General features: G+C 58.0%; 1 protein-coding gene across 3 annotated transcripts in view; it reads right to left on the reverse strand.

Moving 5' to 3' along the window:
• Positions 1-1036: 1036 nt before the first annotated feature.
• Positions 1037-23609, reverse strand: part of AP2A2 (adaptor related protein complex 2 subunit alpha 2) — a 91385-nt gene continuing 68812 nt past the window's right edge. The window contains exons 7-22 of one of the 3 annotated variants that reach the window (XM_045486378.1): positions 21156-21264; positions 19173-19320; positions 17701-17869; positions 16610-16747; positions 13277-13459; positions 12640-12737; positions 11981-12212; positions 11710-11877; positions 8899-9059; positions 6194-6276; positions 4494-4583; positions 3563-3686; positions 2331-2447; positions 2182-2251; positions 1918-2052; positions 1037-1226 (exon numbers count right to left, since the gene is read on the reverse strand). In XM_045486378.1, coding sequence (XP_045342334.1) covers positions 1149-1226; positions 1918-2052; positions 2182-2251; positions 2331-2447; positions 3563-3686; positions 4494-4583; positions 6194-6276; positions 8899-9059; positions 11710-11877; positions 11981-12212; positions 12640-12737; positions 13277-13459; positions 16610-16747; positions 17701-17869; positions 19173-19320; positions 21156-21264 — 2103 coding nt within the window. In that variant the 3' untranslated portion in view covers positions 1037-1148. Of the gene's footprint in view, positions 1227-1917; positions 2053-2181; positions 2252-2330; positions 2448-3562; positions 3687-4493; positions 4584-6193; positions 6277-8898; positions 9060-11709; positions 11878-11980; positions 12213-12639; positions 12738-13276; positions 13460-16609; positions 16748-17700; positions 17870-19172; positions 19324-21155; positions 21265-23609 lie in introns of all 3 variants that reach the window. The other 2 variants (XM_045486377.1, XM_045486379.1) reach the window with 2 other exon arrangements.

Raw genomic sequence — 23609 nt, forward strand, 5'->3', positions numbered from 1 at the left:
CAGGAGACGTGTCTGCTTAGGAAAAAACCGCCAGCCAGCACCCACCACCCACGTGGTGCACACAGGCCCCGGCTCAGCTCTGCCCCTGCCCCGGCCACCTCAGGTGCAGACAGGCACACAGGGACAGCTGTCCCTGGCAGCTGGCACACAGGGACGTTATGTGAGAGCCAAGGACTCGGGAGAGCCGAGAACAGGAACAGCCTGCGGAGGCCGGGCTCCCGCTTACTCTGGGCACGGCCCTCCGCTCCCTGACCACACCCAGAGCCCCTCCTCCCCTGGCACAAGGTCCCCACGACCCAGGAAAAGGGAACAGCTCACCTTCCAGAATCTGCTTTGCCACCCACACTTAACCCTCTGATCACAAGCAGGGACCAGTCCGAGGCCACGATGGTTATGGTGAACTTACCTAAAACCCAAAGATAAGGGAAGCCGGCCACGCCCCCTCTAGAGCGGCCAGCAGCCCTGTGGCCACCAGGCCGTGCCGCAGGGGCCCGGGACGGTCAGTGCTGCAGGTGTCCCTTCACGGCCACAGGGCTGGCAAGAGCCGCACGGAGTTCAGCCCGGCCAGCGTCGGCAGTCTCGCCGGCAGCCGCGCCAGCCAAACACCAGGGCTTCTAACTTCTCGACTGCGACCCCACCCCAGAGGGCCCTGCCGTGGGTGCCGTGCCCAGTCCGAGTGCTCTGTGCTCGCGCACCCGGGGCCTGGCCACGCGGCTGCCGCACCCAGCGTCGCCTCCCAAAACGGCCAAAGAGGCTCGTCAAGATCCGGCTGCGGCTTCTCTCAGGCGAGCGGAGGGGAGCTCTCAGCCACGCAGCAGCGGCGTTTCGGCACGATTCCAAACCAATCTACGCCCTCCTCCACACCGGTAACCTCCTGTCATCGGGAGACCGAACCACACGACGGTCCTGACCTCCACAGACACCGGTCCCCGGGTCTGCTCTCCCTTCCGATTCGGCCGCAGTGCGGGCTCAGCCTGTCTTTCTGACGCGCACCCCGGCCACCCCGGCCCCGCCCGAAAGGTCTGAGAAGCAGGGCTGAGAGGCGCCTGTCGACTGGGCTGTTTATTTGTGGCACGGCAAGGAGGACACACAGCAGACACGGAGAGACACCGACACACACAGGAGCCTGATCCCGCATCCTCGGCGATTTAAAACTGCTCTGACAGCAATTCGCACAACCTCTGGGAGACGGTCTCTTTACTTGTGCGCAGCGTGAGGCGGTACATCTGCAACAGAACACGGCAGGTCAGCGGGCGCGCTCGGCAGAGGGCTCGGGGCGGCAGACGGCCACCCGAGCTCGCGTGCCCACCCCTTCCCCGGAGCACCCCCGTCTCACGGACCGAGGCCAACAGAGCAAGCCCGACGACAACAAGCGCCAGTGTGTGCGTGGAGCAGCCGGCATCTCCGTGGGCCGCGGTGCGTGCAACACCGGGCAGCCGCCCCGGAGAGCGACGGGGCAGCTTCTCGCGAAGTTACCCACGCACAGACCCTGCGAGCCTGCCCTCCCGCCTAGGCGGCCCCCAGGCGAAGTGAAAACAGGTATGTACACAGAGGCACAGAGCAGCTCTCCTCAAAACGGCCCCACACCGGCACAGCCCGGGTGTCCGTCAGGAGGACCAGGTCAGCCGACCGGGGCACATCTGGCACAGGAGGGCCACGCGGCCACCGCTGCTGGAGCTCGGGGCCAGGTCAGCCTGACGGCAGGCCCCGCGGCGGCGGTCTCTAAGGGAGGTCAGGGCACTCCCTGGGGCGAGAGAGACGCCACATGTGTCAGTGTGGCAGGGGCGGCCACACGGGCGTGCAGCTCTACTGCGACTCACTCCTACACTTGAGGCCTACAGATCTCGCCGTGCACGCGTTCTGCCACAGGGACGGCACAGTTTACGCGGACTTAGCGATTCCCCGGAGAAGCCTGACCTGGGCTTGCAGATTTGGCTCCAAACGCAGCAAGCATCCAATCTGGGTGGTTTTGGTGTGGATGATGCCAGCCCCCACAAAATTTGCAGGATTCGGATCAACTTCTTCAAGGAGCGCAGAACCAAACCCAATGATCTGCGCAACAGAGACGGGAGCGGGGGGCAGTGGACCGGGCACCGCAAAAAAGCACAGCAGCCCCACCGGCCTCCCTGAAGAGCCCGAGGCAGTCCCCCCACCCTGGGAGCGCCCACAAGCAGGCCTTACCTTAGCTTTGGTGATTTCTGTGTCCATCGGATGCTTTGCTTTGAAAATGTTCTGCACTTCCTGTTGGGAACTAGTGAGGTAGAAACAAGAGTCACCACACTGAGCCAGGTCAGAGTTGGGGGGCCCTGCCCCTGCGCCCACCCACTCACTTGCTCAGCTGCTTCCAACGCTGAAAGAAATCCTGAGAAGCCATTTCTGTGGGCTGGAAAAATTTGTTGAGAGTGATAGGCAGCTTCACGGACACATTCTGAAAAGTCCCCCCATACCTACGGGCAACACAGAGAGACGTGGTGAGCAAAGTGAATGGACAGCCGAAAAAAATCTGAAACTCAACTAGAGAATCAAATTCCTAGTTTGCTGATCGATGGGGCACAGGGAGGGCCTGTGGATGGGAGCTGTCGACAGCGTGGGGGTCGAGTGTTCTGGAAGGGGGGCACTGAGCCACAGAGAGGCCTGGGCTGTCTCAGTGTGCAGACCGACGAGCCGGGCGATCACCGGCTTCTGTGCACACGTCCAGGGGGCGGGAGGGGGCTGGTGCTCTGGCCAGGCCCCGCTGGGCTCATGAGACCAGGACAGGGACAGACCTTGGGCACGAATTCCCACCATCTCGTCACTTCTCCCCCAGAGCCCATTTCCTACAACTCCAAGTTGGCTTAAGTTGTGTACGGTTTTTCCTTCTTCCACGAGAAGAGACTAAAGAAAGCGGTTGTCTACAGAAGGAAACAAGCATTTGCGTGTCGGTTTCCGTAAATTCTACAAAGCACACGGTCTTCGGTTCTCGGTGTTTCTGATTTGAAAGCCCCCAAAACTTTAACCTTACAAACACCTGCAGGGAACCGGGTTTTCACACACATGCCGTCACGCTCACTGAAAAAGGACAGCAGTGAACCGAGCGGCAGCACAACACGCGGTTTTTAAAAAAGACTCACGATGGCGTGTGTGCTTGGAGAAGGGACTAGACAGCGATGCACCCCTGGGCGGCCCCCTGCAGCTGACGACCGGAGCAGCAAGCACGAAGAGGCACCCGGACCCAGCTGGCCCCGACGCCGCAGCGTGGGCCCCTCAGAACCGTAGGTCACAGCGGCCTCGAGTTTCCGCGTGCACGCGGGTGCCGGCATCTACCGGGGTTGCCCACTCGGCCCTCAGGATGCCCTCTGAAGGAAGGACGCTGAGGCTCAGCGAGGACCAAGGGCCCCCAGGGACGAAGCTGTGCCCAGGCATGGCGTGTGTGATGCCAGCCCCCCCCCCCCCCCCCCCCCCCCCCCCCCCCCCCCCCCCCCCCCCCCCCCCCCCCCCCCCCCCCCCCCCCCCCCCCCCCCCCCCCCACAGCTCCAGGCAGGAGCCGGCTGCTGGCTCAGCCCACAGGCCCACGGGTCCTCACCGGAACTGGATGTTGAGGACGGGCGCCTCCGTGAAGTCAGACACGCACTCTATGTTGACGACCTGCTGCACCTGCGCGCCACCGTCCACGGTCGGGTCCACAGGCTTGGTCTGCAAGCTCAGATGTGCAGGTGTCAAGGAGGCCATGCCAACATTGGGGAAACGTGCCTGAGCCGAGCAAGCTCTGAAACCTTCTCAAAGGGGGTCCGTAAGAGTCCGAGTTCACGCTCCTGATCTCGAAAGAAACCCTTAATGCAGTCAATCCTACATATACGGGTTTTTAGTTCCTTTAGCATCTGTTTCCAGTTTATCTCAAAATCAAAACGGACCTGGCCTGTGGTAGGTGGGTGGCTGCTTCGCATGCCTCTTGCACAGGAAGCAGCATCCTTCTCGGTCAAGCTGGGGCATTCTTAACCCTCGCTCTGTTCGGTCGGCCTATCCCTGGAGGAAAGATATTTGGCTACAAAGCTGCCACTAGCGGGGAGAGTTCTACCACGTTTCTGGTACTCTGAGGGCCGAGGCTCCGCTGTGAAGAGGGCTGCTGGAAAAAAGCACAGCTCACCCCAGGGGGGCGCGGCACGGGGCCCCGGGCGGTCACAGGCCCTGGTCACCCTGTTCTCAGCGGCTGCGCTCTCAGGGAGACTCCCAGAGAAGGAAACCAGAGCTCAGAGGGACTTAAAAATAATGTGACAGGAGAGCTAAATAAGGGAAAACAAAAGCGACTCCAAGGAACCAAATGACCTGGGAGCAGACGCCCGAGTGTCAGTTTTCCACGCGTGACCACGAGCTCCCTATAAACACAAGGGCCACTTGGAGGCGCTACAGCAGCAGGGGAGCATCCCGCGTCTGATAAAGAATGACTTCCTCAGAGCCCTCCTCTAAATCCCAAATGGCCATGTGCTGGGGCGTGAGACACACGAGACCAAGGATATTCATCTGAAGGTCGTCTGAACAGATCAGTGTTGGAGTGAAATTTAAGAACTGCGTGGAGGTCTTATTTCCATAGAATATAAACATCCGACCTAGAAGGGAGAAAACAATTTCTTTCACGCACATCCTGAATGTTAACCGTGAAAAACAGCAGAGTCACTGCTGTCAGATCAGTTCCAGAGACTCGCCGCAGGCGGACATGGGGTCGCGGCTTCCCCTACTGGGGTAACTCCTGCTCTCCATCTAAGGGGGAGCGTGCCTTTGTTGGGACCCTGCCCAGCCTGGGACCTCCGGGGAGGCCAGGCCAGACCTGCGTCCCCGACAGCGATGGCCCTTGCCCCCACCACGGCAGCTCATGAGCCGGGTGCTCCAATGGGATCAGTTACTTAACATCGCAACAGAAACGCGTACACAAATGTTTCTAAACACGTTTATGCCCTCTGAACTCGAGTGGAAAATGGACTTCCAATGCCCTGGAGGGGAACAAACTGTCCAGCACCACCCCTCCCCCAGCTGACATCGCCACCACTAGGTGTGGGGACTGTCAGGGTCCGGAGCGCAGCACCTTCACCAGAGCGAGAAGGACGCCTCAGCCCCTGCTTTCAGCACAGAGCTCCCAGGAGGTTTCTGGTAATCCTCACGATGGCCCTAAACACCCCTAGAGGGCAGGCGTCCCAGTTGTCCCGTTTCCCATACTGGCACTCGCTCTTACGGAGCAAACGGGGTCCTCACGAGGCTCAGAGACGGTGCCCAAGAGGGAGGCGGGCAGTTGTCAGTCCACAAGAGCCCCCCAGCAGCGCCCCAACGGTCAGCAGACATAGTTTTCTTTGGCGGGGGGAGGGCGCCGAGGGGCAGACTTACAAGCTTTTTTAAAAAAACTGTGATAAAATACACAAACGTAGAAAGTACTGTCTTCACCAACTCGAAGCACACAGCTCAGGGGCACTAAGCACATTCACACTGTTGTGTGGCCGTCCCCACCCTCGGTCTCGAGAACTTTCCATCTTCCCAAAAGGCAACTCTGTCCCTTTGAAACACTGACCCCCAGCCCAGGCGCCCACCATCCACTCTGTCTCGGTAATCTGGAGACTCCAGGGGCTTCGTGTGAGTGGATCACACGTGAGCGTCACGTCCCCTGGGTCCACCCATGTGGTGGCAGGTGTCAGAACGTCCCTCCTCGTCAGGCTGAGTGACCGTCCAGGGAGCGGACAGACCACCTCTATCTGTTCAGCTCTCGGTTCTTTGGGGAAATAGGAACTGGGGGTCACACGCTCGTTCCAGTTCCAGTTTGGAGGAACCACCACACTGTCCTCCGCGGCAGCTGCACCGGCTCACGTTCCCGCCGACAGGGCCGAGGGTCCGTCCGCCGCATCCTCGGCACACGTGTGGTCCCTGCTGTTTCGACAGCCGCCATCCTGATGGGCGTGGGGCGGCACCTTACTTCTGATCGGCACTTCCCTGATTATTAGTGATGTGGTCATCTTTCCAGGTGCTGGTTGGTCAGGTGTCTGTCTTCTTTGGAGAAATGCCTGTTCAAGTCCTCTGCCCATTTTTTAATGGGGTTGTTCTTCTGCTGTTAAATTCAAATTCTGTATATATTCTATCCTGGAGACTAAACCCTTACAAGATGTATGACTTACAAATATTTTCTGCCCATATCATCTGAGTGAAGAGTTTTTTTGTTAAATAATTAAACACATACCTAAATTCTGCCGAAATTCAGACTTCAATCCAATTTGAAGCAACTGGTTTTCAAACAACACACCATTATTTTTACAGACAAACCTAGAGAAAAGGGACAGCATGTGAGTCACTCCAAGGCACCCAATGAAAATATAAAGATTTTTTTTGAAGAAGGGTTTAACAAACAAAAAGGCCAGGAAAAACCTCTATGGGACACGAGAGAAAGGAAAAGTAGGAAAATACTCAAGGGAACACCAGTGAAAGCGCCCTCCAGAGACAGAACCGGAGCACCAGAGACACGACCGCACAGGAGGGGGCAGGTCGGTGTTCTGCCCGTGAACATGCTGGTCCACAACAGCCGGCTTCTCCACGACTCCCTCAGGTGGCCCAGGGCGCAGCACACACTCCCAGGCCAGCCGGACCCCAGGCTGTCCCATCTGACGGAGGGTGCTGGCCACAACTCGGGGGGTGACTCCTAGCACCGCAGCCCGCACACGAAAGACTCACGATCCAGAGCGGGCAGTGGGGCGGCACAGGGCCACGTGGAGCCCTCTGGGGCATCCAGGGGACCAAGAGACAGACGCCCCATGGCAGCAGCCCCCACGGCCCAAAATCTCCAAGTCCCACCGTGCTGCCGGCCTGGCAAAGCTCAGAGTCAGCACTCCCTGCCCCCCTCCTGCTTCGCACAAAGGGCCTGCGGGCACCCCGCAGATGACGTTCGGTGCTGCTCACGTGTGCACACGACCCCTGGCGTCCAGCATGGTCTCAGCACAGGCAGCAGGAGGCGCAGCTCCTTCAGAGACGGTCGGGCCTGGTCCTCCCTCCATACCTGCTCCACGGAGCCGTGCTCCCCTGGGACCCCAAGGCTGCCCTTCGCCTCATCCGGCACTCCCCATCTCAACACCACGGGCTCTCTCTCCAGCTCGAGCCCCACACGAAGCCTCACAAGGTCAAATGCAGTCCATTCCGTACGCACAACCTTCTGCACACGCTTGCCCAGAACTGAGCCCAAGGGGACAGAAAGAAGTGACCGGGCAGCAGAGCCCCTCACATCCCCGCCCCTGCAGACCCGAGGAGGGGGCAGCCCATAGTGCCCCACCCTCAGATCCAAGGCCCTGTAGCGCACATAGCACTGCTGGTTTGGGCTGAACCACTTTAATCTGACATTTGCCAAGGAGATGGCAAGGGCGCTGACTGATGGCCCACTAGGTGACAGTCAAGGGCTGGCTGGATAGCTGTTTCTTAAAGGGTCACCCCAACCAAAACCTGACCCTGTGGGATTATAGGTTTATAACAAGCACCTGTGACAGCCTCGGGAGAATGCAAACCTTCCCCCACAGCCAGCGGTGCTGGTCCCAAAGCACCCTTCACTTGCACCTACACCCGGCCCACAGCAGACCCCTCACCACCCCTCTGAGGCCACAGCACGGCCCAGACAGCCAGAACCACACACACACACACCACCACCACCACCACCACCACCACCCCACCCTGGGCTGGGGGCCTGGAAGCGGGCAAGCTGCCGAGTAAATGGCTCCAAGGGTTCCCACCGTAGACACCCGCCCCCCAGGCCTCCCACCTCGTCGTGCACACGAGGAAGCCCGTGGCCAGGCACCATGTGCACCTGCACACACAGCAAGGACCAAGAACGCTGGGGAAAGCCCCTGCCCCGGGCCACCACCCAGACCAGCATGCCCAGCTTCGAGCAGGCACTGTCCCAGGGACGCACGCCACTCCAGCACCAAGGGCCTCGCAGCCTGGGGTCTGCAGTGCTCTTCAATCTCCAACGCGGCACTTCTGGAAGCCACCGACGGCAACGCGCACCCGTCCAAACCCACCTCTCCTCGTCATCTTCGACGAGCAGCAGGAAGTAAGAATTCGCATGCAGCACGGACACCAAGACACAGGGAAACTGCACAAGTGCACGAGTCCCGCTGCTGTCGTCAGACTCCGGAGAACGAGGGGCCGCTCAGTAAAGGTGCTCCTCTCCGGCCAGCGTGCCCCCGCACCCAGGCCGAGCCCTCCCACACCCCCTGCGGGACTTGAGACCGGCAGGGACTCGAGGGACAGAGAGCCAACAGGGGAAAGGTATGGAATCGCACAGCTAACGGAGCAGGAAGAGAAACGTGCTGAGCAGAGCAGCGGCGGGGGGTGCAGGGGCCCGTCCGGGGCTCGTGGGCAGTGGGGGCTATGCACAGCCAGGCACGTGGCGCCTCCAGGAAGGTGAGACAGGAAGCCAGAAAGACCACATTGGCTGTGGGGGGCAGTGCGCGCCTCGGGACACAGGAAGGCTGGGACTGAGGGCGCGACCGAGAGTGTGTGTTAACAAGAAAGCAGAGGTTGGGCACCCGCAAGGCACACACAAAGAGGGACCGACGTCGGGGCCAGAAGGGGCGCGACCGCACGGCAGGGTGCGGAGCCAGAGGGGCACAGTCGCAGGCGGGTGAGAGGCCAGCATGCGCCTCGGAAACGCGGACGGCCAGTGCCTGAAGCTCTTCCTTTCCACCCGCTCTTCCTGGTGACAGTGAGCTACCCGCACCTCGTGAGAACTGACGACCTGCGGAGCTGTGGGGGTGGTTCTGGAGCAACCCCACCCAGCAGGCCGGTGCCCTGACCTCTTCCAGGGCGGGCCTGGGCAGTAAGGACCAGCTTATGCGGACCGTGGGCCCCGGGCGGTCAGAGCAGGAAAGAGTCCCTGTGTCGAGAACACGGGAGACCAACTACCTGGCAAAGTTGTCTTCGGAGCCGGGAGCCAGTGGCGCGACCGCAGAGGGTGAGTCTGAGAATACATCCACGAGCAGCCCGCCGGAGGACGGTGGGGGGCCTGCAGGTGCAGGGGGCGCGGCCCCCAGACCCAAGAGGTCTGCCGATGGAGAAGGTGTGGACTGGAAAACAGGGAGGGAGAGGGTGAGCGGGGAACCTCCGGGCACGCCATGGCCTAGCAAGCGCGAGTGCCCGCGCTTCCCCTCCAGGGATCGCGGCCAGGCTGCGCGGGGCAAGGGCCCGGCACGTGAGGGGAGACTGCAACCCCAGAGCCAAGTCTGAAGATCAGTCACCATCTCACACAACTGCAAAGACAGCCAACCTTTTTCCGTGACGATCATCTGAATGGGGAAAAAAAGTTCTGAAAACACTTCTGCCATAAAAGAGATCAAAAAGAAACGAGACCACGCACGTTACTGTCGACGTTCCAGAGTGAGACTGAGTTTGAAGAGACAAAGAAGTGGGCAAGCTACTTTGGGTGCATTCTTGGTTTAGCCACGTGTTAGGCCTTATGGAGTTATAGAGAACAAATAGACGAAAAGCCTACAGACCACTTTTTCTTTAAATGATTACTTTTTGATCCGAGGCAAAAGAAAAAGCCACCGAGGGCCACGCACAACACAAACCACTCACCAAGCTGACACTCACACTTTGACCCCGCACCCCTAAAAACACGTGGGGCTCTGCTTACGACCAGGGGCCATGTCGCCGCAAGAACCAGGGATGAGCCGCTCTGCCTTGAGTGACCTTTGAATGTCCCACTGAGCATTCGTGAAGGTCAAAATCAGTTTATCCGAGACTGCACCCGGTGCCATTTTACATTACTGCACTCACACTCTGGTCGGGCTTAAGCCACGTCCCTCTTTCCAGAACACAACTACCCTGAAGGGACAGCTGAGGGAGGCCAAGTACTCTCCTCCTGCCCCCCACCCCTGCCCCCCGGCGTGTGGGCGCACCCACTCTGGGCACTGGCCAGGCACACCTCCGGCCAGGCCTCTGACGGCCACCTGCTTCCAGTGTGGCCGTGCTGAGCAGTTACACATGAAAATCAACGTTAGTATAAATAACTGCCCGTTTCTCTTTCAGGTTAAGTGAAAGAATTTCTAAAAAATTACATCGTAGGTATGTCATATCACATACAAATTCTATTCCAAGATAAAAGAGGCATTACAAAATGTGTGCTCTGCGTGACGGCCCCTCCTTCCCAGCCCTGCCGAGGCTCCCCTCGGGAAGTGGAGAGTCTGGGAGAGGAGGAGCCTGAGGGATGGGGACCCCAGAGGAGCTGTCAGAGGAGGTATCAGGAGCCAGCAGCATCTGGACGTGGCCTCTCAAGGTGGTTCCTGCCCCTCACTGCACCTGCAGCGGCATTCCTGGGAGCACAGCTACTCACATGACACTGTTTTTTACTGACACTGTTGCCATAGGAGTCTACCCACCTGAGGAGGGTCAGGAGCAGAACTCAGGTGGCTTTGAACCTGGCTCTGAATTATGCAAGGAAGGTATCTGTCATAGCTGACAAACTACAGCCTACATGGGAGTTACGGGGACTGTGTCGCCTTTGCCATCTATTGAAAGATCTTTACCACTGGTTCCCGAATAACGATTCACACGCTTCTGACAATGGGCAAATCTTTTGTCCAATGAAGTCAAATATGTGCCCTGAAAGTTACAACAGACAAAAGCAAGGCTGTTCTGCTGGGAAGACCCACCTGGACAGCCACTCCCTGCCCAGGTCCCACATCGAGCTCTGCCCCAAGGCAGGCGTGCAGAGACCCACTGCCCCTTGGCTGCCTCCTCCCTCCCCAGGAGGCCCGGTGAGGCCTGAATAGAGGGCTCACAGCAGGCCCAGGATCCTCGGCTTGAGGGCCAGACACACGGTCAAAGGGACACACAAGGAGACCAGGGGACAGGCCACAGACCCCATCAAGGAGCACAACAGCTCAGGCATAATCACGCCCTTGACAAGCCAGCCCCCAAGGCCTCGGTCTGTCTGCACACAGGCGCATGTCACCTCTGACACTCCTCTTCACAAAGGCCACCTGATATCATTAAGAGGCATTATTCACACCCCTGGGCCAAGATCCCAGAGACGACACAACGCTCTCCAGGCCTCCTCCCAGAACGGACAAGCAGAAAGCCCACAGTCCTGGGGAGCTGGTCATGGCGCCCAGCTGGCGGTCACGGGGCAGGGCTGGCGTGTGTGTTCCCACGAAGCTGTTGCTTGAGCCAGGGAGAGAAAAGAAACAAATACCACTCTCAAAATGACACCTCCCCCAGACGCACATCAAAAGACAGGTCTTCACTTATACGTGAATGCCCTCACCATGTCACACAGAAAAGGGAAACCGGCCCTAACCCAAGTCACTGCTGAAAACCTCTAAGAACAGCATAAGTGTGAGGTGGGTCCACTCTACAGGAACAAAGAGCAGCCGGACGGCCTCCTACGCAAGACAGTCCCACAGAAGAAGCGAGCGCTCACATCGTCTGAACCACTCAGGACAGAGAGGAGATGGGAGGGGACTCTAGGCCCGAGACGGCAGTCTGAAGGCCAGTCTGGAAGATGAGGCCCAGGCGCCTGGGGGGGAGCACCTTCTGAGGTCAGAGGTGAAGGAGAGGCGAGGGCTCGGCTGGGTCCCACCACTGCGTTCTCGGCACACACCTCACACCTAACAACACATTCTCCCCAGGGGGCAAATGCTCTGCTGGTGCCGAATCTCGGGGACCCGGCGACCCAGGAGCTTATGCGGGCGTCGCCACCAGAAAGGGACCCACCGCGGCGCTGGCCGGGGCAGGCTCGGGGCCCCCGTTGACAGCGGCGCTCCTCTCCCGCTTGGCCTCCTCCAGACCCGTGGCTGTGTCCGGGCCCTTCTTCTTCTTGAGCTTGGCCAGAATGGAGGACTGGCGCTCCGGAAACGGCGGCATCTCCTCCAGGACGGTCGCCTGGAGGAAGAAGCCCGGAGTCACAGCGGCGGAAAGCCCCGCAGCTTCCGGCCCCAGGGCGAGGGACGGTGCGGCAGGGGTTCTCCGAGCCACCGGGGCCTACCAGGATGTCGGTGCTGGCCACCGTGCTGAGCCGCAGGTACTCCACGGCCCGCTGCTGCAGCTCGACATCGGCGTTCTTCAGCTGGCTGTCACTGCGCAGCACGTCCTGAATGGTGGTCTTCACCTCCGGGAACAGGTTCACGAACTTGATGTAGGTGGACAAGAGCAGCGCCCTGGTGGGGACGCTGCACAGGTGGAACTTGGAGTGCAGCAGGTGGAACTGGATCAGGGGGCTGTAGGGCACAGACGGGGCGGGTGCGCGTCGTCCGTGTCCCCCTGCCCCTGCGCCCACGCACCTCACCCACGGGCGCGAGCGAGGAGTGGCTCTGGGGAACGGCCCCTATGCTAGACCAGAACCGCTCCCGCGCAGGACAGGGCGCGCAGGCAGGCGTGCGCCTCCTGTCCCACCCAAGAGCATGCTCCCCTGTGGCAATGGGAGCCACGTGACCACGCATCTATCGTCAACAAGAGTCCTGACTTTTGTACGGCTTGAACGAGAATAAAAACACACGAATCCGGAGCGGAAGTGCTCTTGCCCTGCTGTCCCAACAAGCAGGTGAGGACACCTGTCAACCTCCCCTCGGCCGCCAGGTGAGAACCAGGAAGCACAGATCCGGCATCACGGCGCGGTGCTCCCCCGGCTCCCACGGGGTCTCTCACCTGGATCTGGGGTCCCCAGCTATCAAGTTTCCAAACTCTCCCAGGATGTAGCCTCCCACTTTGACCAGGTTCTCGTGGCACGCCGGAGCCTGAAGAGCCTGTGGAACCGTGAGCACTGTGAGCCTGATGCACAGGAGCACGCGGCACGGGTGGAAGAGCTGGGAGGCGTCTGACAACAGGGTGAAGTCGCTCGGAGGTGGTGAGGCACCAGGCCCACTCGGGGTTCAGGCCGCCCTCCCGCACGGCCTGTTTTTCACGTTAGTGCAAGCTTCCACCAGAGCTGCCCCAAGACCCTCCGGCTTTAGTATCTGCCCCTTCCCTGCCTTCCCGCCGCTTCAGCAGGTAGGTCAGTACCAGGGAAGCGCCAAAGGCAGAGATGCGGCCAATGCCAGCCCTGGAACAACAGCCACGCTCTACTCAGGCCCCAGGCGGGGGCGGGCGCACACCAGCATCCTCCAGGGGGCACACGCCCCTCACCAACGGAGACCCTGCACGTGCAGGAGATAAGGCTCAAGCAGAGGTGGTGTCCACAGCATAGGAGCCGGGACCTCCCAGAACGGTGGGCAGGAGACACAGGGAGGGCAGCAACGCCCGCCAGAACCCCACGCCTTATCCCGAGGGCGCGTCTGGGCCGTACCTCGAACACCGTCTTGGCAGCGTAGCCCTGCACGTCGTCGCGGTTGATGACAATCTGAATGACGCGGTACCACACCTCTTCGCTCACGTAGTCGCCGGCGATCCGGATCAGGTTCAGGATGGTGTCCACGTACCACGTGTAGTCCACAGCGTACTTCTCCGCCAAGATGGCAACTTTCAGCACCTGCAGGGTGCGGACGCTCAGGGCAGCCGCTCTGGGCCCCACAGCCACCAGCGCCGCGTCAACTCGAGGGCCTCGGAAGGACCTGAACGCGCGTGCCAAAGCTCGGGTGTGCGAGAAGCTTCCACCACATTCTCAAGGGAGCCCAGAAAGTTGAGATTTGCAGATTTCACTGGGGAAAGCCAAACTGCCCTCCAGGAATAGACCGGAGAGACACGGTCCAGCCAGGTCATGGCAACCCTGCACCGCCACGGACCGGAGCCTGGGCAGCCCTTCCCAGCAAGCCCACCTTCAGGGCGGCAGGGCTCTCTGGGTTCTCCTGCTCTGGCCAGCCTCCCTCAACTCTGCACAGGGGACCCCACCCACTCATTTACCCCCACGCCCTCCAGAGGACTCTGCGGGCCATACACACTGTCCAGGGGCAATGGCACTGGGCTGACCCAAAGCAGACCCTCGCCCCCACCCACGCCACCTTCTTAGGGCACCAAGCCCCCCAAACAGCACCAGCTGCCAACGCTAGACTGTGTCCCTCACGCAGCTGCCTGTCTTTACCTCCCTGCTGCGTTGCCCTCCTGAATGCGCCTCCAGAGCTCCTGCTGGGGCCTGGACCACCACCCACCTGCTCTGCCCGTTCTCTGGCCTCCGCGGCGACCCTCCACAGTGATCCTAGAGCATCATTCCAAAATTCAGGCCGCATCACTGCCCTCCTTCGGCTTCAATCCTTCGAGCCCAGAGCTCACCCCGAAGCTGAGCACTCGGGGCCTCTCACCGTGACACGGGACAGCAGCCTCACTGCCTCTGCCATACAAGCCCTACTCCCACCGGACGGAGCCGCCTCCTTGCCGCCCAGCTGCCCACCCCCAAGTACCGTCATCCTCTCAGGACGAGCTCACTGCCACCTCCTGCAGAAACCCCCCAGCACTCCATGACAGCGACTCCCGAGGCCCCCCCGGGGTCCAGAGCCCTGCCTCTGCCAATCCTCACCCATGCTACAGGCGCTCCACCATCTTGCCTATGACCTGCACTCCTCGTGGACAGAAAGGCCCCTCCATGGGCAGGGCAAGCAGCACGTCCAGGTACGGACGCCCAGCAGCTAACACGACCACAGGACGCACGATACGACACACCAGGCTGGACAGACGGCCAGACAGAGCATTTACCGCGAACTCAGAAGATCTGTCTTACCCCTCGTATGACTGAAGCTAACTGAGCAATGCCATTCACCATGTAGAAGGGAGTAAGAGCCAACACGGAACCGGTTAACATTCAAAACCTTAAAAACCTACCCACGGGTACCTGGGTGGCTCAGTCGGTTAAGCGTCCGACTCTTCACTTCAGCTCAGGTCGTGATCTCACAGTTTGCGTCCGGTTCTGCACTGACAGCCCAGAGCCTGCTTGAGATTCTTCCCCCCTCTCTCTGCCCCTTCCCTTGCTTGCTCGAGCTTGCGTGCTCTCTCTCTCTCTCACTCTCTTTCTCTAGCTCTCTCAAAAATAAACAAGGCTTGGGGCGCCTGGGTGGCGCAGTCGGTTAAGCGTCCGACTTCAGCCAGGTCACGATCTCGCGGTCTGTGAGTTCGAGCCCCGCGTCGGGCTCTGGGCTGATGGCTCGGAGCCTGGAGCCTGTTTCCGATTCTGTGTCTCCCTCTCTCTCTGCCCCTCCCCCGTTCATGCTCTGTCTCTCTCTGTCCCAAAAATAAATTTAAAAAAAAATAATAAAAAAAATAAAAAAAAAATAAACAAGGCTTACCAAAAAAAAAAAAACAAAAAAAACCACCTAATCACACAGAAGACCATGGCCCCTCTGTCTCAGCTCAGGACACACAGAACCACGATGGCAACAGTGCCCCAGTGAGTACAATCCCCAGAACCTGCTGCACCCGCCCTGCTGCCTGGCCACACTCTACACGCGACCCCACCCCTACCCCACAACGGACTCACCTCTCCCTGCACGTCTATTCTTAGACCTTCCACCCTGTCCCTCCTGTCCCCCCGAAGTGCCTGCGTCCTCTCTCCTGGCTGGTCACCCCTGTCCCTCCTGTCCCCCCGAAGTGCCTGCGTCCTCTCTCCTGGCTGGTCACCCCTGTCCCTCCTGTCCCCCCGAAGTGCCTGCGTCCTCTCTCCTGGCTGGTCACCCCTGTCCCTCCTGTCCCCCCGAAGTGCCTGCGTCCTCTCTCCTGGCTGGTCACCCCTGTCCCTCCTGTCCCCACCAAAGCGCCTGTGTCCTCTCTCCTGGCTGCTCAGTGGTTCAGCTCCAGGTCTGCTTCCTCTGAGAAGCCTTCCTTGACCTTCTTTCTTCTCCAGGGCAGCCCCGCTCTTCATCAAAGCATGGCCACGTGGTAATTAGGCCACGCCACTCAGCACTGAAGAGCCAGACTGGCCACAGGGGCCAGAGCCATTCGGTAAATGATCCCCTAGAAGCCTGAGTGTCCAGCTATATGCGGAGCCACATCGGCTCAGAAGCTCCCAGCCTCTCATTTCCAAGCCCAACAGCAGCCCAGGAGCAATGCTGAGAGTCGGCTGTGGGGAGCTCTGACGCTGGGCACTTGCCCCCAGAGTTCCCAAGGAGGCCTCAACTGCACTTCGCTCCCCAGATAGACAAATAAGACACACTTTTCATAGGATGAGAGGCTGCAGGACCGCTAACCTTAGCAGCTGACCCCTTCACACAGGCTCACGCTGAGCCCTCTGTGAATCACACACACGCTCGGGGCCCCTCTCTGCTGGCCACAGGCTACCTGTATCATGATCAGCGCTTCTCACGATAAGTGTTTGCAGAACTCTTGGCAATCTGTTTGGCGTGCACACCCGCTTCGCCGATGGTGGCTGAGCTCGATGCATCCGAGAGAGGCAGGAGCACAGGCTGAGCACATAAGCAGTAAGGCAAGAGTCAAACTTACAGAGCGGTGCCCACAAGTCTGCACTCTTACTCACCTGCGTTGCAGAACTACCTCACTGTGAGGGTCCCTGTTAGCAAGGGCTGTTTCAAGTCATTTCCAAAAGCCTGCAAGGCTCCCCTGAGAACGCGGCCTGGAAGCTTAAGCAGAGGGATCTCGACCCAGGACCTAGCAGATTCCCGATCAAGCGCCAGGGCAGAATCACACACTCTAAGGAAAGGAAGTCTTGTGGTGGCAGCGCGGCGGCCTTCAGACTCACAATCTCTTCCCGGATGGAATAGTCGGCCGTCTCCAAGTAGCTCAGCATCTCGGCCACAATCTGCTGGGCGTTGCTGCGGTCACACATGGCGTAGAGGAGGTCCACGGCCCGCTGCCGCACGCTCACGTCCCGCTCCGTCTGGGGGTGCGAGGCAGAGTGAAAAGCCGCACGAGCAGAGCCCGGGCCAGGTGACCAGGCCACGCGGCTCAGGCACCCGACTCCGTCCCAACACTTAACTGCGCACCGCCCCCACTCCCCGTCTGGATCTCAGGACCACCCCCCTCCCCGCGACAGACAGGTCACACGGAGCCCCTCGCTCTTTGACTCTCCCCACCCAGAATCCAGCTCCGTCCCTGGGGGCAGTCAGAGGCCTCTACTGTATGGTCACAGACTGGCACCTTCTGCCTCCCCCGGGAGCTTCTCAGAGCGCTGCTCTCGGGCCCCACCCCACACCTGCCTCTGCTGCGGAGTAAGACCCCAGCTGCTCCTCGGCACGGGACAGCCCCGAGAAGCACCGCTGCAGGACCACGGCCAGAGCAAGGGCAAGTCTTTCTGAGACTGGCAGTGACTGATAACAAACACCAAAAGCAGGGCCAGGCCCTCGTGCGGCCTCTCGTTCGAAACACACACCAAAAATGTGAGCACACAAAGGAACGGGGTCAGGCCAGGGACAGAACAACGGGCTTTGTGGCCTCCCCCCGGCCTCGCGTTCTCCAGCGGACCTAGCGCGGCAAGGAGAACGCAGGGGGTGCGGTCACGGCCGAGCCTGCGGAGCGAGCCCACACCGCCTGCTTTGGAGGCTCACAAAGGCAGGTAACGGGCGCAAGTAACCTCAACCTGGCTCTTCAATTCTGGAATTTTAATTCCTTGAGAAAAGCGGATTTTCTTTTGCAAATGGTGAGTTTTCTCAGAGACAAGGACGAGATGTTTCACCTTTCTACCAAAAAGAACCGTTTGCGTTGATTCAAACACCTATCGTGACTCGGGTACGTGCGGGACTCGGCGCTGGGTGCTACGTGCTCTCAGCCCGCCTCACAGAGAACAGACCCCCGGGGACACGGCAGCGAGAGCCCCGAGGACAGAGCACTCGCCTTCAGCGCGTTGATGACCGTCTCGATGTGCGTCTTGACGGCTTCGTGGGAGAACTCGGAGCTGGCCAGCGTGCACATGCTCTCCAGGGCCAGGTAGCGGAGGTTGGTCTCCCGGTGCTGCAGGAACTGGCCCAGCTGGTTACAGGCGCGCACCAGCAGGTTTGGCTCACTGCACGGGCAGGAGAAGAGGGGCGGCTGGGGGTTCCTCGGTAGGAGCCTCACAGACAGGGCCACGCACAGGTCGGCGAGGCGGGTGGCATTCGCGGCCACGGCACTGCTAGAGGAGACCTCGGGGCCCCCACACCGGAAGCCACGGGCCTAAACCCTGAGGTCAGTTTCGCAGCGGCTCAGCTCGCTGCCCCCTCGCGCGCAGGATTCCACAACTTCAAAGAGGCGGTGGTGGCAGAGGCGCCATCCCAAACCAAGCTCCTCCTGAGCCTCGGCGCCGAGCTGGCGGAGGGAACGCTCCGGGCTCTCGCCGAGCGGCCGGAAACGTCACCTCAGCCAGAGGCAGCCAGCCGTGGTGAACGGCTGAACACAGGCCTTGCCGTGGGAAGAGTCCCGAGAGCCGCGTGCACAGAGGCAGACACGAGAGGTGGGTCCCGAAGCGCCAGCCGCCAAGAAGTTTCCGCCACCCTGCTGCTCACTCTCCGCTTTACCTTCGTGATGTTGTGGCTCTTTAAACGCATTCAATAAAGACCAAAAGGCTTCCTCTGACCTCTAAAGTTTTGTTTTCAACAGTTCCCAACCCTGCTGAAGTAGGACTCTCAGACTGAGGTTTTGCCACGAGAAACTACGTTTGTCCAAAAACGTCGAGGCGGAAGGTGGCTGGGAGAGGGTGGGCCACGCCTACCGTGCCCCCACACCACCTTGGGTGGAGTACAGCAGCGGGCACTCGTGGGGACCCTGGCGGCGTCTCCCACAGCCCCGCCTGGGAGCCACCCCGGCACGCTAACGGGAATGCTGAAACAAGGCACTGGGCACAAGGCCACGGGCAGGAAGTCAGGCTACAGGAGCTGAGAAGAAAACGCAAGGAAGCAAACCATCGCCCCGTCCCCAATCTCTCTGCTCGCTGACACATTCGGCCACCGCCACCACATCCCCATAAAGGCCTCAAACCAACGCTGACTGTCGCTTCGTGCCACAGGAAGGCTAACGGGGACACACGCGGACAGGCCCCCCGCCCCCCTTCCTGTGCGGCCACGGGAGAAGCCAGGCAGCAGCAGGGTGCTCGGGACAAACAGGAGAGGCCCTCAGGGAAAGGTAACACCGCGGCAGATGGTGCGCAAGTTCTGAGGCCAGAGAGAAGCAACGGAGGAGAGACCAGAAAAGGAGCCCGCGGGGAGCACGCACCCGCCTGAGGAGGGCAGAGGCGACCTGTCCATGTCGGGGAGCGGGTAAGCACCCGACGTCACCCAGGGTACTTCGGGGAAGAGGCCGGGGAAGGAGAGCACCGCCCACTGCTGACGCACCTGTCGTGGTGGATGATCAGGCTGATGGTCTCGAAGAGCACGGCGTTCTTGGCATTGGAATGCTGCACTTTTTTTGACTTTGGTGGTTCCTGGGCTTTGTTCAGAATCGTCTCCAGGCACTCGGTCAGGCGGCCTCGCACTGCAGGGTCTTCTGGGCGAGACAGAGCGCTGTCGGGCCGGGCCCCCCAGAGCCACCTGCCCCCCAGCCGCACCACCTCACAACCAGGGGGAGACGGCTGGCCAGCACACGCTCCCCATCAGAGTGCGCGGCTCTTTCCAGGAGAGGATGTAACTGCCGGGCGTCACTGCACGTACATTTTAACGCAAATGAGATGCATAACACCTTCGTTGAATTAGAAGAGAGAAAAGAAAATCTCGGAGACACGGACAAGAAATATAAAAGTTGGAAAGAAAGGGGACAAAAGATTTTTCCTCCACTTTCTATTTCCAATAGAAATAGAGACATTGTTATCAAAACCAACAAAGAGAAAGAAATGTTAAAAATTCTAATGAAACCAGAAAAAAGAAATAGACAAAAAAAAAGAATAAGAAAGCAATAAAAATATCAAATATCAGACACAACCTGTACAGCATGTCCCCCAAAGCCCCCAGCACACCCAGGGCTAGCAAACCCAGCCAGTCAAGAAGAGCGGAGCCCTGCAGACGCGGGTGGGGCGCCATCAGGGCCCTGGGGAGCTCCCCCCACCCCCTGCCCCAGGGCTTGAGCAGAGAGGTGGCCAAGCCCTGAAAGGAGAGTCATGAGGGAAACACACCCACGAGTGAGTGGAGACACCCCAGATCTCAGAATGAAGGAGCGGGACGGCCGCCAGGTCGGGCAGGGCCGGGCAGGGAGGGAGGGAGGCAGAAGTAAGGAGTGGCTGTTGGGGAGGCCAGTCCTGCTCCGGCTCAAGGGAAGTCCCCCACACGAAGGCTCAGCTGCAGGTGTGCAGTTCATACTTCAGTATGGAAGTAAGAGAAAATTACTGGAATCTAACAGAAATATCTTGCACAAAACCAATTAGATTAAAACGTAAAGGTTACAACGAGCAATCAGTGTAAAGGACAACTCGGAAGTATCTACATCCTTTGATCAAGAAATTCCATTTCTAGGGATGCCTGGTGGCTCAGTTGGTTAAGCATCTGCCCTTGGCTCAGGTCATGATCTCAGTTCATGCGTTAGAGCCCCACATTGGGCTCTGTGCTGTGCACACAGAGCCCACTTCATATCGTCTGTCACCACCTCTCTCCGCCCCTCCCCTGCTTGCGTGCGGGCATGCGCACACTCTCTAGTTCTCAAAAATAAGTAAATAAAAACTTTTTAAAAAGTTCCGTTTCTAGATACTTACCGTACTAGTCAAAAGTAACATTTTGCAATAAAACGTGAACAGAAAGATATCTCCACTGTGTATATTAAGGTTATACAGATTATTAACAACTTAAAATACAGAGCTTGTAAGTGTTTCCAGTTTTACTGAAAAACACTGTTTCTTTTTTTTTTTTTTTTTTTTTTAATTTTTTTTTTTTCAACATTTATTTATTTTTGGGACAGAGAGAGACAGAGCATGAACGGGGGAGGGGCAGAGAGAGAGGGAGACACAGAATCGGAAACAGGCTCCAGGCTCTGAGCCATCAGCCCAGAGCCCGACGCGGGGCTCGAACTCACGGACCGCGAGATCGTGACCTGGCTGAAGTCGGACGCTTAACCGACTGCGCCACCCAGGCGCCCCTGAAAAACACTGTTTCAAAAAGCTGCACAGGACAGATACCACATTGTCTAAAAAGCAGAGACAACCCCACATCCGAAGAAAATTGTGAGTTCTCTACCAGCTGCTCTGGGAAAGCCAAGATGTGTGGCAGCATCATAAAGGACCCACAGAACAAGAACTAGCAGCAGAAAAGGTCTTGTAAAGACAACAACACAAGAGTAACCCCAGGGTGCTGAAGCAAACCCCTCTCAGACAGGTCTGTGCTGGCAGCTGTTACCTGGGGGTGGATAGCACTGCAGCAACCTCAGAAGTTTCACGGACAGCCAGGGAGCCGGGACAAAGTAGTAGGTATAATCCTGAAGGTCTGTTGATGCAGATGTCACAATCTGTAAGACAACACAGGGTGCGGACGGGTGTCATTTAGAGAGGCCCTCTCTAGAGAGGCCCTGAGGTCACACACTACCTGAGAAACAGTTCCATTCGATGAGCGAATAGGGACATTTAGTTGTCTCCTATTTTAGAGGTAAAGGAGCACGGCCGTGCCAGGCTCCCATGGAGAGCAGCTGCCCGCTGTCACTTTGGGGAACAGCCCACGCGCTCTTGCTGTGCAACGGCCGGCCCGCTCCGTGGGCACACACCAGCCTATACCACTGACCCAGAACCGCTACAGAATTCAACAGACCGGAAACCCAATCATTCCTCTGTGGAGCAGAAAGTGAACAAAACACAAAAGGGAGAACTTCAGTCCCCTCAGAAGGGACAAGCCCTCCAGCACAGACCCCTGCCATGAGCTCACCGGAGGCCAGACAGCAAGCTTCCTCCATTCACGGCTCCATCTCCTTGTCTATCACAGTCCTTGGCAGGACAGACACCCCCTCCACCTTCCAAATACACGACCGCCCCTAAGGCATTTCACTTCCACCAACACACGGCCCAGTGCCTCCCCACCTCCTGTGTCTGCCAGGGAAGTCAGAGGAGCGCCGCCTTACGAAGCCACAGGTGTGACACTTTAGGTCCTAGGTAAACACGTTCAGGAAGGTTCACCTAACTCCTATACGCAGCTGCAAGACAGCAGCCTGGACCCAGGGGGTGGCCCCTCCTGCAGGGAGGTGAGCTCCATGCTGTTTGAGGCACGGGCAGAACAAGCAGAGCGATAGACAGAGGGCACACGGGCAGGCATTGGAGGAAGACAGGGAGCGGCACCGTGCTCCTCAGGACAGGGGGGCCAACACAGGCCGTCTCGTGCCGCTAACACCACACTCGAAAACTTACAACTCTAAACATGCACATTTGAAACAAATACAAAAAAGAAAGCAATGAGTAATTTACCTCAAAGATTCACAGAGAGTAACAGATTAACCCAAAAAGTAGAGGAAATAAAAATATGAAGCAAAACTAGCCGGGGAGGAAAAAAACATAATAGAGAGGGCAACAAAATCAGAAGAACTGCTGAGACTAATCGGGAAAGGGAGAAGGTGCAAATACCCGCATCAACACCAGGAAGGAGGCAGCACTACGGACCCCCGTGCGCTGAATAACTTTCTGTCAATACATCTGAATATTTAGACACATTAGCAAATGTCAGGAAAGTGCAACATAACCAAAGTGAATGAAAGGACAGAAAATACAAAGACTCATAATTTATCAAACAAGTTGAATCCATAATAAGAAATTGTCAACAGGGATGCCTGGGTGGTTCAGTCAGTTGGACTGTCCAACTCTAGCTCAGGTCATGATCTCACGGTTCATGAGTTTAAGCCCCGCATGGGGCTCTGTGCTGACAACTCACAGCCTAGAGCCTGTTTCAGATTCTGTGTCTCCCTCTCTCTCTGCCCCTCCCTCTCTCTCTGCCCCTCCCACCCTCCCTCCCTTCCCTCTCTCTCTCTCTCAAAAATAAATAAAACGCTAAAAAAAATTTTTTTTAAAAAGAAATTGCCAACAAAGAAACCCCAATCTCAAATGGCTTCACCAGTTACTTAAAACCAACCCATAGTAGTTTACAAATAACATTTTAAGATATCCTTGAGGACAGCATTTTAAAAATAAACTCTATAAAGATATCTAACAAAAGATAAAAGAATCTCCACTCACAAAGTTATAAAACATTATTGAGAAAAATTAAAGACTACCCAAATAAATGGAGAGGTATGCCATGGTCACAGATTCAAAGACTCGATACTGTAAAGATTTGAATTCTCTCAAAACTGACCTACAGATTAAAGGCAGTCCCAACAGGATTCTTGGGGGAACAAGACACGTGCTCCACTAGACATCAAGACTTGTCCTCAAGTTCCAGTAACGAAGACAGTGCACCGCTGTGTAAAATGAACAGAGATGATACCAAGGGAAGGAGGCACAGACAGAGCCCCGTGGTTTGTGGTCAAGGCGGCACTGTTGGGGGGGTGCAGGGCCAGGGAGGCCTTTTAGGACTGGATATATACAGACACCAGTCCCAGAGCAGGTGGTCAACCTAAATGAAACCCCAGAACTGGGAAAGACCTCATAAGTAGGGCAGAAAAAGCACTAACCACAAAGGAAAGGATTGGTGCTTTAAAAGGAGGAATTTCCGACCATAGAAGACCTCACCAAGAGAGTAAAACGGCAAGTTACAGAGTAGGACAAGATTTTTAAACACAGGGTAGACTGAAGCATACAGAGATGCCATTTTCGGAGAGCAGTAATAGTTAAAAGTGGACAATTTTGTTTGGTTCAACTTAATCTAACCAAGAAA

Source organism: Leopardus geoffroyi, chromosome D1 (assembly GCF_018350155.1).
Source record: "Leopardus geoffroyi isolate Oge1 chromosome D1, O.geoffroyi_Oge1_pat1.0, whole genome shotgun sequence".
Classification (NCBI taxonomy): Eukaryota; Metazoa; Chordata; class Mammalia; order Carnivora; family Felidae; genus Leopardus; species Leopardus geoffroyi.